Source organism: Acipenser ruthenus, chromosome 12, assembly GCF_902713425.1.
Source record: "Acipenser ruthenus chromosome 12, fAciRut3.2 maternal haplotype, whole genome shotgun sequence".
Lineage (NCBI taxonomy): Eukaryota > Metazoa > Chordata > Actinopteri > Acipenseriformes > Acipenseridae > Acipenser > Acipenser ruthenus.
This window is the reverse complement of record NC_081200.1, coordinates 41,107,305-41,122,963: the sequence shown is the minus strand read 5'-3', so window position 1 is coordinate 41,122,963 and position 15,659 is coordinate 41,107,305. Positions and strand designations below refer to the sequence as shown.

At 41.0% G+C, this 15,659-nt stretch overlaps 1 protein-coding gene across 4 annotated transcripts in view; it reads left to right on the top strand.

Annotated features, from left to right (window-relative positions):
• LOC117416993 (protein FAM78B) overlaps window positions 1–14,166 on the top strand; it is a 16,401-nt gene extending 2,235 nt beyond the window's left edge. For 3 of the 4 annotated variants that reach the window (XM_059035176.1, XM_034028532.3, XM_059035177.1), the window contains exon 2: window positions 11,700–14,166. In XM_059035176.1, coding sequence (XP_058891159.1) covers window positions 11,700–12,222 — 523 coding nt within the window. In that variant the 3' untranslated portion in view covers window positions 12,223–14,166. Of the gene's footprint in view, window positions 1–9,561; window positions 10,196–11,699 lie in introns of those variants that run through there. The other variant, XM_059035175.1, reaches the window with a different exon arrangement.
• The last annotated feature ends 1,493 nt before the right edge of the window (window positions 14,167–15,659 follow it).

Sequence of the window (15,659 nt, the reverse complement as noted above, 5' to 3'; positions counted from 1 at the left end):
TCTGTGTTGTATGTTGCGTGTGTAAATGTTGGTGTATAGATTGGTACACGGGATATAAACGGGTCTGTGTTTCACGTGTGTTTAAAGTGTATAATTATATTTAGGCACGAGGATGGCACATCACTTCACGTGCAGATAAAATGTGTATAATGTGTGGCACGGGGTTTCACGTAATGAATTCACGTGAAACCCCGTGCCACACATTATACACATTTTATCTGCACGTGAAGTGATGTGCCATCCTCGTGCCTAAATATAATTATACACTTTAAACACACGTGAAACACAGACCCGTTTATATCCCGTGTACCAATCTATACACCAACATTTACACACGCAACATACAACACAGAACACAAATGCACACAGAGGCGGGGCGCATTGCCACAGTTCCCCATTTCATTATATATGAAGCCAATCCCCTTTTAATAGGAGAAACATATTGACCTGCCTTATCATATTAGCTTTATAGAAACAGATTGTTTCAATGAGCTGCAGATGATCTCATTAAAGATGGAAATTACAAAGGAGCATGCACAGAAGCCAGAAATAGAACCACAGGGCATTCCTCAAAGAAAAGCACAGGACCGGACATAGATCTGGAATAGAGCTTCCCACAGAGAGATTCCACCTTCACTTTGTCTGGATTTTCCCTCATGGATTGACTGCCAGCACAGGACAAGAAATAAACCTGACCCAGCTCAGATAAGTGTTGTGTTCTGATTGAAATCTGTACCATTCTAACTCAGCTCAGAGTAGTGATGTGTTCTGATTGGAATCTGTTCCATTCTGACCCAGCTCAGAGTAGTGATGTGTTCTGATTGAAATCTGTACCATTCTGACCCAGCTCAGAGTAGTGATGTGTTCTGATTGGAATCTGTTCCATTCTGACCCAGCTCAGAGTAGTGATGTGTTCTGATTGGAATCTGTTCCATTCTGACCCAGCTCAGAGTAGTGATGTGTTCTGATTGAAATCTGTACCATTCTAACTCAGCTCAGAGTAGTGATGTGTTCTGATTGGAATCTGTTCCATTCTGACCCAGCTCAGAGTAGTGATGTGTTCTGATTGGAATCTGTTCCATTCTGACCCAGCTCAGAGTAGTGATGTGTTCTGATTGGAATCTGTTCCATTCTGACCCAGCTCAGAGTAGTGATGTGTTCTGATTGGAATCTGTACCATTCTGACCCAGCTCAGAGTAGTGATGTGTTCTGATTGGAATCTGTTCCATTCTGACCCAGCTCAGAGTAGTGATGTGTTCTGATTGGAATCTGTTCCATTCTAAAAATCTCTTGTCTGCTCATTTTGTTTTATATTTTAACTAAGAATTTCAGCCCATCCCGACTCTTGCATTCTCTCTTGTTCTTCTCTCTGTGCTAAACTTGTAGTGTCTTGGGTTAACTTTATCTATACCATTTATGATTTTCTAGACTTCAATCAAGTACCATTTTCTCTTCTTTTTTAAGGCTGAAGAGATTTCATTATTTTAACCTGTCCTTATAGCTCATGTCATTAGTCCTGGGATCAGCCTAGCTGCCCTTCTCTGAACCTTCTCCAGTGCAATGATGTCTTTTTTGTAGTAAGGTCACCAGAACTGCACACTGTGTTCTAGATGGGGTCTAACTAGGGCATAACCTCTCTAGACTTGTATTCCACGCTTTTTAGATTTCATCATAAAACAGTAATAACCTTCCACATGTAGTACCTTATGATTAATACATTGAAGTTTGGTTTCTACAGCTGCTATCAGATTGCATCATTATTATTATTATTATTATTATTATTATTATTATTATGGCGTGTAGAGATGGAAATAAGTCATATTGCATAGCAGTTTTGCCAGTTCCATGTTTTAATACGAGCTTGATTAGCCCCAGTGTGTAGGTAACAAACTCAGGTGTGTCTTTATTAAACTTGTAGTAAAGCCAGGAATGGATCAAACTGCTAAGCAATGGGAGTTTTATTTCAATCCCTGATCCAGTAAAAAAAAAAAAAAAAAGGTCGAATGATTGCTTACAGCTCGATTATTCAGATAAGAAATAAGGCATGTTGCCTTTTGGTTATAACCAAATGCACGTTTGAGATAAGCGTGACACGCCTTTTTTTCTATTTAATTTTCAAAAGACCCAATTAAAAAAAAAAAAAAAAAAAAAAAGATACCAAATTGCAGTTGAAAATGGGATATATATGAAAAGTGAATGAATTCAGCGCAAGGCAGCAGGTGCCTGCAGGAAAGAGATTGCCTTTTTCATAGTATGCGACTTAGCAACTTCTAGACCAAGCCCCTTGTGATATCTCGGGCTCTCTGCTTTCATAAAGGTCACCACCGGTCACACTTGCTTTCTTTATTGAAAACCCATAATAATAGACCTTTGTAACCTTGGATACGCTGCCTTCAGATTTCATTACTGTCAGGTCAAACTCTACCGGCAAACATCACTATGAGATCCTAGTCATGTCCACTATTCAAAAGACATTCAAAAGATGATAGGCTTCAAAATGCCTATGATCTTATATATATTCAAATATATAGACATTTACATACATGGTTCATGCATACAATTGAGCCTACAATCAACTCTGGAACATATGTAGTGCTCCCCTTTTACAAAGCTGTAGTTGGGAGTCATAGTTATGAGACCATGCTGTTCATGTTCTGCCTTATCAGGAGAATACAAGTGCTAGTGTAATTGCATTAGGGGCAAATGGCCGTGCGAGTCGTACTGCTTTCTACCCTGTTCCGCAGTATAAAGAACTGCCTTATACAACAGTTCTGCGTTGGATTTATTCATTTTTCACTTGGTTGGGAATCAGACACTAAATCATCCTAGCTGTAATATTCTGTCTTCTCTGTTATGCAAAAGAATACAAGCGTAGAGCTGATCCTGAAATCTGAAATCTGAACTTACATGTCTTCGTGTGACTTGCATGTTCACGCTGGTGGCCCCTTTTACCTACACCTTACCTCCCATCTCCTGTATGTCATCTATTACTGCCCAGCGGTGGAGTCGCTCTGCCAGCAAGCAAAGCCTCTCTTCCTGTCAGACGTGGGTGAAACAGTTTGGGGTTTTCTGCAAGCATCAGTTCCGGGACACTGGGTGTCTGGGATTGCTTGTTGACAGCCACAGTTCTTTTGGAAATTGGTCTGGCTGGAATGGAAACAGTGTTGCACAACCCAGTTATATTTGAATTAAAAGTTCAGGTAGAAAGAAAATCACTCTCAAAATCTTAAGAAAAGGTGGATGTGTCTGTCAGTGTAACATTTTCTTTGTCTGTCTGTGAAATATGACATGGTTAGTTCAAACCATTCTATATTTTTCTTTGTGTTCTAGTTAGCATTGCACACAAAAACAAAACTGTGAGAGGTGCCGTTTAGACATCAATTAGCAAAATCTCGATCCTGTTAGTGTTTAAAGAGGGATTTAGGGTCTGAGCTATTTTCGCCTGTTTTTTACTGTTAGATTTGTGGTGATAACTCTTTAACTGTAAAGGTTACAGGTACATGGCATACATGAAATGAATGGGCACATACTAGGCTTTCATAAAAAAAGTGAAATAGTCTGTTCAATACAGATAACAAAAACCACAGAAAAAGAGAGATGCTTTTTAGAAAAAAAAAACATTTCCTGTTTGTAAAAAATATTTTAGCATGGCCAGCTCGAATCTGACAGTGCACAATGAAAATTCAACATGTAGGGAACATGGACAAGGGACCAAAAGCAACCAAGAAAAAAACAGATTAATTGAAAATATGCAAAAGAAAACAAAAAGAAAAAAAAAGAAACCTAAATCCCACGGTGGGATATTTAACACTGGGTGGGCGGACCCTAAAAGGTTAACATGGCTTTGCTTCCCTTTCTGTTCTGTAACACTCTCTTGTTGGAGCATGACAGAGAGACCACGTTTCCATACCTGTGCTATTCCATAATGCATGAGGAATGGGAGCGCCCCAGAATCCCAGCACATGTTTTAGGAGATGCAGAGCACGGACGGGATGCTAAGAGGATGAAAAGGGCAGGATTTTCATAAATCAATCCTAACCAGCTTAACTAAATAGAAGGCGTGCCTTCTGCCAGACCGGGGTTGGCGCAGTCTTATCTTGGTGCTGCTGATTTTTATATATGGCAGGCACTATGATCACAATAATGAGCCCCTTGGCTTGTGTTTGCTAGCTTTGCTGAATCCTTCCCTGAGCGTTACCAGACTTCCCTGTATAATGTGACTACAGAGGGACTGTAAACTTCTTGAATCAGCATAACAGACTGCTGTACCATTTCAATTTCCAATATGCCATTCATAAAAGGTTGTGTTGTAACCTCTAGGTATTACTTTACAGAGCCTCTGCAGTGCATTATATCTGCATTGCTAGAACCAGACATGTAGCTAGCCATTTCTTTCCCAATTCAGTTCTGGGTTAGCACGCCTTTAAATCACTTTTGCATGATGCCACATTATATAATGTACTGTAAATACAAGGATTGTAAAGAAAACAGCATTTGCACATTTGGAAAAGAATACCATCATCGTAGAAAACAAATTGCACAGCAAGATAGTTGAGGTTGCATGTGCTATTGCATTGGTTTATATCTGAAAGTGCATCGTTATCATTGGTACGAGTCTTACTCCCTGGAGGGCTTGTTTTTTCTTGCATTTTCAGTTCTATTTAGGTCTTTTCTCTCTCCTGTAATATTGGATTTAATGCAGTGCTGCCTGGAGCTCAGCAGATTCCAGGAGTGCTGTAGTTAGAAAGAGTTGAATGAAGTCATCCTGTCGCACAGCCCCTGCTGTGCTGACGCAGGCTCTGGGGAGGGCTGCTCTCCTCTCTTTGTCACGGGGCTGGGTCTGTGACCTGAGCTGAGACTCCAGTGGGACTGGCCATCTGTCTCGTGTCCTCCTTCATTACAGCATCCCCCTTAATCAGTGCATGTCATTTGAATTGCTTTTTTATTATTACATATCCCTTGTTACTATTTTATAGTTTCTGTAATAATTCTGAGTGGCTGTAGGTCCTGTTGCTTATTATCTTTTTTTTAATTTCTAAATCTGCTTTCACCTGGCTTTGCACTTGCTTTGAGCTTGCCTGGAGCTGTGACACAGGGACTGAACTAGTTCCCCTTTGAAGAATCAGTTCCTGCAGACTGGCACGTTTATTTCAAAGGTTCTGAAGAGGGTTACAACGTCCTGTGCTACGCGGTCTTAAGATTTCATCTCCAAATCGAAACGTCGTGTCCCAGGAGCGGCTTCCGACATTTTTTTTTTTTTTAATTTGTTTGTTTTGTCTTTAAAAATAGAAAAAAAAACGTTAATAGAAATGAGATTAATAACTGCACCGAAATCCTGGGCGGTGATTGGCTACTCCCAGAAGAGAAGACATCCTGATTGGCTACTCCCGAAAGAGAAGAGTGCATCACAGCACCCTGCAGAACAGATGACAGAGAAAATGCAAAAATACAATTCCCCCCAATCTTTGCAGCTGCGCCTTCATTGGCTGACCTTGGCTGACCTCTCACAGCTGTCAGGGGTCTCGTCTCGCGGGGGTGTCCTTTGAGTCTGAAAGCTGATATCCTGACCACATCTATTATTATCCAATCAGTTCTATTCCCGGTAAACGATTGTAAGGATTAATAAATGCGCTGCCTTAGAGAACGATGGACCAGCTGGTTAGTGTTGTTCTCAGTGAGCACTGCAGCTGAACAATCTGTGTGCGTTGTTATTATTATTATTATTATTATTATTATTATTATTATTATTATTATTATTATTATTATTGAAATGCTTTATCCTACCTCTGTGCTTTACAACGCTTGTGTATGCTTTACCATGCGTTCACTGTGCTTTATTACACTTTGCTATGATTTCACTATGGGGAGCTTTTATAAGGGAGGGGCAGAGGCTAATTTCTTTAAATCCTTAAAGCTGTTACAAACTATGAAGAAACAGCTTAGTTGCAGCTGGGCCCAGTTGCATTGCTAGTTTTATATTATTCAAATTGTTTTGCTCCTTTCAGATTTTTTTCCCCTCACAGTAGCAGTTAAAACTGATGTCTTAAACACTTTATAAAAAAGAAAGAACAATCTGGAAATGCAATGTATGAATAAATGCAGTCATCATTATATTGTACTGCTTTATAACTCTCTCGCACACACCCCCAGCCCTCACACAGTTATTGGATGAGGGCATATTTTCCATTATCATGCTCCCCTTCTCCACTTTCCAAACATTAATTTAAAACAAAACTCAAGCTTTCCAGGCAAGGTCATTTTTGCAATCAGAACTAAAGCATTGTATAAAAAACGATTTTCCACGTCATGGAAATAAAAGGCTGTTTTGAACTCGCATATTAATTTGCTTTTTATTGCAATCAAAACAGCAGCGATCAATGTGCTTTGAGTCAGAAAAGTATACACTTTAAACATCAATTTACTGCACTTTCATTGAAAACGTATATACAGCGCCGCAGTGCAGGGGGCAGAAACAGACATGAGTCCAGCTTTCTATACCAAACCCACCCGCTTGCTCTCATTATAGATCCATGTGGTAAATCATTTGCGAGTGTGCATAGCTGTGATTTGCAGTGTTAGGCAAACACCCCTCTGGTTAGTTTCCATTTCGACAGAAAGGCTGGCCCAGATGGTTCAAATGAAGTAATTAAGCCTCATTAACTAGATAACTTGACTGAGGAGTTGGATTCATCACCTCGGAAACTCACAGGCTGTAGGAAGCCCTTTCAGACAGGCTGCAGACCCGTGCACCCTCCCTGACTCTTTCTCTGAGAGTTTCAGAGCTGACAATAGCAGGCACTCTGTGTTCTTATTGCACACTAATAACAGACTTCTTTATCTGAGAAGCTCTCGAGCATGAATTAGCCCCATTTTCCCTTGAGCTTAACTCCTGCTGCCAAAAGACATGCCAACGTGGTATCTTTCTACAGACAACATAGCAATTACTGTGCTGACATGCTTTTTGTTTGTTTTGTTTGGGATATTATGTGCTGAGCCAAGTTGGCTGCCAAATATTGGTGTCTATTATGAACCCTTGCATATAGGACTCTTGTATACAACAGCATAACTATGGGGTTATGAAAAGTCTGTTTTGATTAACTAAATCAAGTTTGACATTCATGCTTGGTTTTTAGCTACAGCTGAGGAAAGTGTGCTGAATACCAGATTTTATTTCAAACTCTTAAATTCTTTGTTTCAAACACGATACATCATGCCCTTGGTGTGTTTCATATAGAACGCTGGCATTCCTCACTGGCAACATATGGTTCTATTCAGAACACCTAGGAGCATTCTTTCCTCGTGTGTAGCTCAGCTATTCCCGTAGGCATGACTGTGTTTCCATTTCTTAGCACAGAGAAGCATGTGCTGCAATGTATTCCAGTGTCCCTGTATTACCTCAGCAGTAGAATATAACTGTCTGCATGCTGGGCATCAGCTATGTGGTCTGATGAGCTAAAACATTAAAATAATGCTTGGTGGCACTTCAATGAACATTATCTCTGAAGTCAGTGCAATATCGATCTTAGTCATGCTGTTGGATTTTTATTAGTATGAGAATTTGTTTTCATGCTCTGTAATAATGATTCCATTTTGATATATGTATGTTTTTATTCAAATTGATATGCAACACATAGTACAACTAAAAGTATGGTAAACAGTAATTCAACCTGCCTCAAATTATATTCAAGTATGACATTTCAGATTACAGTTATAACATTATTCCAAGGTAATTAAGATTAAACAGTATATCAGTATACCAAAAAGAAATGGGCCATCACTCAGTGTGAGGTCATGTCCTTTATACCATCAATTAATATTAAACCAATATATATATATATATATATATATATATATATATATATATATATATATTAGTGCCTTGCGAAAGTATTCGGCCCCCTTGAACTTTGCGACCTTTTGCCACATTTCAGGCTTCAAACATAAAGATATGAAACTGTAATTTTTTGTGAAGAATCAACAACAAGTGGGACACAATCATGAAGTGGAACGAAATTTATTGGATATTTCAAACTTTTTTAACAAATAAAAAACTGAAAAATTGGGCGTGCAAAATTATTCAGCCCCCTTTACTTTCAGTGCAGCAAACTCTCTCCAGAAGTTCAGTGAGGATCTCTGAATGATCCAATGTTGACCTAAATGACTAATGATGATAAATAGAATCCACCTGTGTGTAATCAAGTCTCCGTATAAATGCACCTGCACTGTGATAGTCTCAGAGGTCCGTTTAAAGCGCAGAGAGCATCATGAAGAACAAGGAACACACCAGGCAGGTCCGAGATACTGTTGTGGAGAAGTTTAAAGCCGGATTTGGATACAAAAAGATTTCCCAAGCTTTAAACATCCCAAGGAGCACTGTGCAAGCGATAATATTGAAATGGAAGGAGTATCAGACCACTGCAAATCTACCAAGACCTGGCCGTCCCTCTAAACTTTCAGCTCATACAAGGAGAAGACTGATCAGAGATGCAGCCAAGAGGCCCATGATCACTCTGGATGAACTGCAGAGATCTACAGCTGAGGTGGGAGACTCTGTCCATAGGACAACAATCAGTCGTATACTGCACAAATCTGGCCTTTATGGAAGAGTGGCAAGAAGAAAGCCATTTCTTAAAGATATCCATAAAAAGTGTTGTTTACAGTTTGCCACAAGCCACCTGGGAGACACACCAAACATGTGGAAGAAGGTGCTCTGGTCAGATGAAACCAAAATCGAACTTTTTGGCAACAATGCAAAACGTTATGTTTGGCGTAAAAGCAACACAGCTCATCACCCTGAACACACCATCCCCACTGTCAAACATGGTGGTGGCAGCATCATGGTTTGGGCCTGCTTTTCTTCAGCAGGGACAGGGAAGATGGTTAAAATTGATGGGAAGATGGATGGAGCCAAATACAGGACCATTCTGGAAGAAAACCTGATGGAGTCTGCAAAAGACCTGAGACTGGGACGGAGATTTGTCTTCCAACAAGACAATGATCCAAAACATAAAGCAAAATCTACAATGGAATGGTTCACAAATAAACATATCCAGGTGTTAGAATGGCCAAGTCAAAGTCCAGACCTGAATCCAATCGAGAATCTGTGGAAAGAACTGAAAACTGCTGTTCACAAATGCTCTCCATCCAACCTCACTGAGCTCGAGCTGTTTTGCAAGGAGGAATGGGCAAAAATTTCAGTCTCTCGATGTGCAAAACTGATAGAGACATACCCCAAGCGACTTACAGCTGTAATCGCAGCAAAAGGTGGCGCTACAAAGTATTAACTTAAGGGGGCTGAATAATTTTGCACGCCCAATTTTTCAGTTTTTTATTTGTTAAAAAAGTTTGAAATATCCAATAAATTTCGTTCCACTTCATGATTGTGTCCCACTTGTTGTTGATTCTTCACAAAAAATTACAGTTTCATATCTTTATGTTTGAAGCCTGAAATGTGGCAAAAGGTCGCAAAGTTCAAGGGGGCCGAATACTTTCGCAAGGCACTGTATATATATATATATATATATATATATATATATATATATATATATATATGTGTGTGTGTAAAATTGTGACACCTTCTGAACATATTAGTTTATAAGTTGATAGCCTTATACAGAATGAAAGTAATATTCACCACATCTGCCAAATTAGAATGTTGCTTTTGATTGTAAGGAATGAACTAACCTCTAATTCTGACTTGTATAGGCTCTGTCTCAGCTTGCTGTGATGCTGCTGGGTGTGGATGCTGTTTGGGTGTGGATGCTGTTTGGGTGTGGATGCTGTTTGGGTGTGGATGCTGCTGGGTGTGGATGCTGTTTGGGTGTGGATGCTGTTTGGGTGTGGATGCTGTTTGGGTGTGGATGCTGTTTGGGTGTGGATTCTGTTTGGGTGTGGATGCTGTTTGGGTGTGGATGCTGTTTGGGTGTGGATGCTGTTTGGGTGTGGATTCTGTTTGGGTGTGGATGCTGTTTGGGTGTGGATGCTGTTTGGGTGTGGATGCTGTTTGGGTGTGGATGCTGCTGGGTGTGGATGCTGTTTGGGTGTGGATGCTGTATGGGTGTGGATACCTTCAGGGACTGACACTCCTGTTCCTTTCCACGGTTTTTCTGGCTTCTCTGAACTCATTCCCTTCTCCCAACTGTAACCACATTCTGAGCACACAAGACTCCACCCAAACTGGTTATACAAAGCAAAGGTTTTACAAATTAATAATTGTAACCATGTGTTTTCAAGCACATACACACACGTTATACAAAGTAAACGTTATATAGAAAATGCATCTTATTGCAACACTGCCCAATCCCAGCAGCCAGGTGTAAGATTACTGAAGAGTTATTATTATTTATTTCTTAGCAGACGCCCTTATCCAGGGCGACTTACAATTGTCACAAGATATCACATTATACATTATTTCACATTATACAGATATCACATTATTTTTACATACAATTACCCATTTATACAGTTGGGTTTTTACTGGAGCAATCTAGGTAAAGTACCTTGCTCAAGGGTACAACAGCAGTGTCCCCCACTGGGGATTGAACCCACAACCCTCCGGTCAAGAGTCCAGAGCCCTAACCACTACTCCACACCTCTAGCCTCTAATGCACTGAACTGCCTCAAACCTCTCTGTAGAGTGGCTGCGCGTGCGAGCTGTGATCGCTGATGTGAAGTACATTAAAACATTGTTTCAGTGCTTTTAATAATTTGTAATGCAGTCACTGTCAGCGACCAGATTGTTAGTGTTGCAGTTTGAGTTCAATTAAGCGTTACTGCTTCCACAGCAGTGTCAGGAGACCAGCGCTTTTCACTTCCCAAATTGAAAATGTACTGTGAATTTTTTTCACGTATGGTCCCTGCAGTCTTTAAAAAAGTTTCAAGAAGCTATTCAAACTATGAAACAGGATTTCTGCTAGTGTATCTGATCAAAATCTAATTATATGAGGTTTGGAAAAACAATAAAATTGATATTAGATGATAGAAGGCTCATTTTCATAATGATTTAGATCATCTGGTTTGCCACACTATGGGCCAGATTTTCAGAGCTATTTACTCCAAATCATCATTCTTCAGATTGCAAAATGCTCCGAAACTAGAAATAAACAACTCATTTAATGTAGGGTCTGGTGCATAGGCTGAAGCTGTTTATTGTTTGTTTTGGAGTAAATAGCTTTGAGAATCCAGCCCTTTATTTCCACTTTGACGCTGAGGAGAGGCAGGCTGGTCCTACAGTCCTCAATCCTCTCTTGAACTCCCAGGGGTGTGTGGGTTACAGCTAGAGAGGCAGGCTGGAGCATTCCTGCTGGAGACTGCTTACCAGTATTACTGAACAGGCCCTACTACTGCTACTAACTATAATGAGGAGATTTTATAGGTCGAGGTTCTGAGAGAAATATGTAAGGAAAGTACCAGATCTCCAAAGACCTGTCACAGTTTAATCAACCCACTAAACTCATTCTGTGTAAATCTGCTATGAGATGTTTTTTTTATATATAAATTCAGAACCATCCATAAAGTTATGGCATATTGAAAAAAGGTGACTCTTTTTTGTTGATTGGGCAGTGAATCTGTTTTGCAGTTTACAGTTAATTATACAAACACGCCTGTAAGGCAAGTCGTTCCAAATGCCTGTCACGCAGGAGCAGGGTCCATGCAGTTTTGCCCCCTGCTCTAATTCTGCTCTCTGTCTCCCTCTGCAGGTCCAGCTGGGAACTGCCCGACCTGCGTGAAGGCAGGGTGAAAGCCATCAGCGACTCAGACGGGGTCAGCTACCCTTGGTACGGCAACACCACGGAGACGGTGACGCTGGTCGGCCCCACCAGCAAGGTCTCCCGCTTCACCGTCAGCATGAACGACAACTTCTACCCTAGCGTGACCTGGGCCGTGCCAGTCAGCGACAGCAACCTGCCCATGCTGACCCGCATCAAACGGGACCAGAGCTTCACCACCTGGCTGGTGGCTCTCAACACCGCCACCAAGGAGAAGATCCTGCTGCAGACCATCAAGTGGAGGATGCGGGTGGACATCGAGGTGGACCCCTATCAGCCCCTGGGACAGCGTGCGAGGCTGGTGGGGCGAGCGCAGCAGGAGCAGCCCAGAGTGCTCACCAGGATGGAGGCGATCCCTGCCAACGCCCTGGTCAAACCCAACGCCAACGACGCGCAAGTGCTCATGTGGAGACCCAAGAGAGGACCCCCGATGGTGGTCATTCCTCCCAAATAGGACCGTTTACCTTCAAACAGGAGGATTTGAAAAGCAAAACTAAGCAACAGTGAAGATAGATACTCACGCGTCTATCCGGTAACACGAATGCAGTTCATTTCGAGGCAGTAGGGACATGCATTTGGCCGACTGGCAAGACGAGACAGGAGGTGATGGCAGTCCTGTTAAAGCTATACTGATGCGTGTTACTGTCCTTACCCTCGCCGCACAGGTTTCAGGTTTCAGGCTGCATGTTTCAGGTTTCAGGCTGCATGTTTGGGTAAGGGAAAGGTAACAGGTTGGGGTAGGTGTACAAGTGTTTACAGTACTTGGACTACTGTAGTTCGATAGTGAGGTGCAAACCAAGTTGGCCTTTAAAAAAACTAAACAAAACGAAGGAACAGATGTCATTATTTCTTTCCTATTGTACACTAATAGTCTAATATGGGCAAAAAGGGCAAGTATTGATCAAAATCTACCTGCAGCTAGATTCAGCTAACTGATGGATCAATAAAACACAAGCGAAGATGTCTTGGAGTGGCTCTGTCTGCTTTGCAGCTTGTCCCACACGCGGCGCTGGGTATTGTTTTTAGTATTGTTTGTACTTTATTTTCATGAAAGACTTGGTTGATCCTCATCTTGATTGCTCAGTTGTTGTTGTTGTTTTATTTGGTGTGTCGTGCTTTACTGTTTCCCAGCGAGCATCGTTTTTTGGTTGAGCAGCTTCTTTAAGGGCAGGAATTGGTTAATAACAGGCAGCTTGTGAGACAGGCTATGGATTTTGATGCTAATGCTTCCAGATGCAATGGGGGAACACTGCTGTACTAGGAGGCTGTGTGGTCCAGTGGTTAAAGAAACGGGCTTGTAATCAAGAGGTCCCCGGTTCAAATCCCACCTCAACCACTGACTCATTGTGTGACCCTAAGCAAGTCACTTAACCTCCTTGTGCTCCGTCTTTCGGGTGAGACGTAGTTGTAAGTAACTCTGCAGCTGATGCATAGTTCACATGCCCTAGTCTCTGTAAGTCGCCTTGGATAAAGGCGTCTGCTAAATAAACAAATAATAATTAACTATGCAGAGCTCTGGAGCGAAGCACGGTACCTATCTTATCCTTCAGCCCTTAATATATGTTTACAAAAGACGGAGTGTTTTTCCCCATGTACGGCCCTGTTAAAGCTTGCTTTGTTATGTTATGTTGTCTAAGCTGAGCAGCACAGTGGAACTGTCCATGGTGCTGATTGTATGATCTGTGCCAGGATTCTACACAGGAGCCTTTTTATACAACTCTACAGGCGCCAGCCAAGAAAAGGCTGTGCATTTTGTTCTTGTTACAGTGCTTTACTAAAAGAAATGCATGCATGCAGTATGTTTATAAAATGAAGCAAGAGTTTTAAAAAAAATGTCAATGCCAACGTGTGTTTATTTTGACCAGTATGTTAAAAGTCATTGCAAGAAAAATGAAACTACAAAGAATAACAAAGTGCCATACTAGATGTATTACAGAAACCACCTAGCATCTGTACAAGTAGCTACATCTGGTTTAAATAGAAATTGGGGTATACTGGCTTGTGTGTGTGTGTGTGTGTGTGTGTGTGTGTGTGTGTGTGTGTGTGTGTGTCTTGAAATAGAGCATGCTTCATTGACAGTGTGTCTGAAAAAACAGTATGACCCTGTACTATCAAAACTTAATTAATTTCTAACTGCCAATGTAAATAACTGATGAAGGCTCTCAGCTACAAATGTGACTAATATCGAATACTCCAGACATGCCTTTCCTAACGTTCTTCCCTGTCCTCAACCCCCTTCACACGTACAGCAGGACATGCATGTAAGCTGGTTGTGATATTGCACAGCTGTGGTGTTGAGCATCATAAATCTTTTATTAGGCATATTTTGCTTTAAAAAGTCTCTGTGTAATGCACTCTGGCACCAGTGAAGTATTCATTAAAGGGTACATTTCTGTGATATTTGATTCTTGTCTGTTTAATATCCTGTTGTGTTTTGATCATTATTTGCCATGGTTACTATAACTGCTATAACTCATCCTGCAACTATTGCTCCTTAAAAGACTCCTCAGTATTGGAGAAGCACACCCATGCTGCACAGGCTTAACTAACGTGTCTCGGTGCACAGCACAGCATTATTAGGGACCACAGAATCAATCGTCAGAAGTCTTTTCAGAAGCAGTGTTTGCTGGAATCGTTAGTAAGCATGCCACATAATGATTTCAGCACAAAGGGCAACAGAGAAGCACACAGAACACAAACAATAGGTATTAAACAGAAGAGAAATGACACATTTGGAAAAAGTAGATCATATAAAGTATCCCTTTAGTTTGCTGTGAATTGCTTACATTTTACTTTGTTCAGCGTTGTCCTTTCATTTGGTTACAGTTTATTTTGTACTGTGCAGTACTGATTAAAAACAAAAGAGCAATCAGTGAATATTGATGAAGATGCATAGGCTTCATGTTAAAAAAGGTTCTGCTGCAGTATTTTAAGCAGAAGATTACATCAGTACACAGAATAAGACTGGAATGTTAGCAGAATCCTTAGCTGTGGTTTTCTAGTGATGTCATTTGTAACGGGGGTAACTTCCTTTGTGCTGTAGCATGTCTGATTTTCTTGAACAAGTGTCTAGTGATTAGTCCCTTTAAACAGTCAAGACCTTCATTTCATAGGGTTATTTTTACAAGTGAGAAACGTCTCGCCTCTCTGGAACACGTACATGGTGATAATGAAACTGAGCAATGCGTTGACGCATACAGACTCTTACACTTACCAGCTGCGGCACTGTGACAGGCTTACATTGCAGCACAGTACACTTCTCAAAAAGAGCAGCAAGGAACGTTGCAGGAGATAACGTATTTTTGTTGAAGCCATTCAGGTGCTTGATAAGCCCTACTGATGTATTTAAAGACCCTGACATCATGTTATTGTCATGGTAGATCTTGCTCTGGCTTGCATAAGTATTGATCAGAGGTGTCTGGTGCTCCAATAATTCTCCCTGTTCCACACGATACTGTTAGAGCCATTAAAGAGACTTACAGTAGCGAGGAAGTCCAAGGCAATGTCTAGGCAATCAACAGCATCTGTAGCTACAGGGAATACAACTCTGTAAACCCAGTGCTGGAGCAACTGATGCCCAATAACCACTCAGCATGAAAGAGCAAACATCATCATACAAAGGGAATAAGGATGCTCATGTTGCTTCATTTCAAGGTCAACAGAATGCAATGCAAAAAGAAAATGCTTATTCGTTGTTTTTTTTATTGCCTCTTACCCTTTATCCATAAAATGGAAAGGCATTTTGCTGTGTTTTTTTTTTGTTTGTTTTAGATTTGAAGGCACATTCATTTCCTGCGGGAATGGAAGGTTGTAATATCCAATGAAATTAACACAAACCTGCTACAGCGCAGTCCTCGTGCACACAGCTTACCATTGCACAGCAGAGGGGTG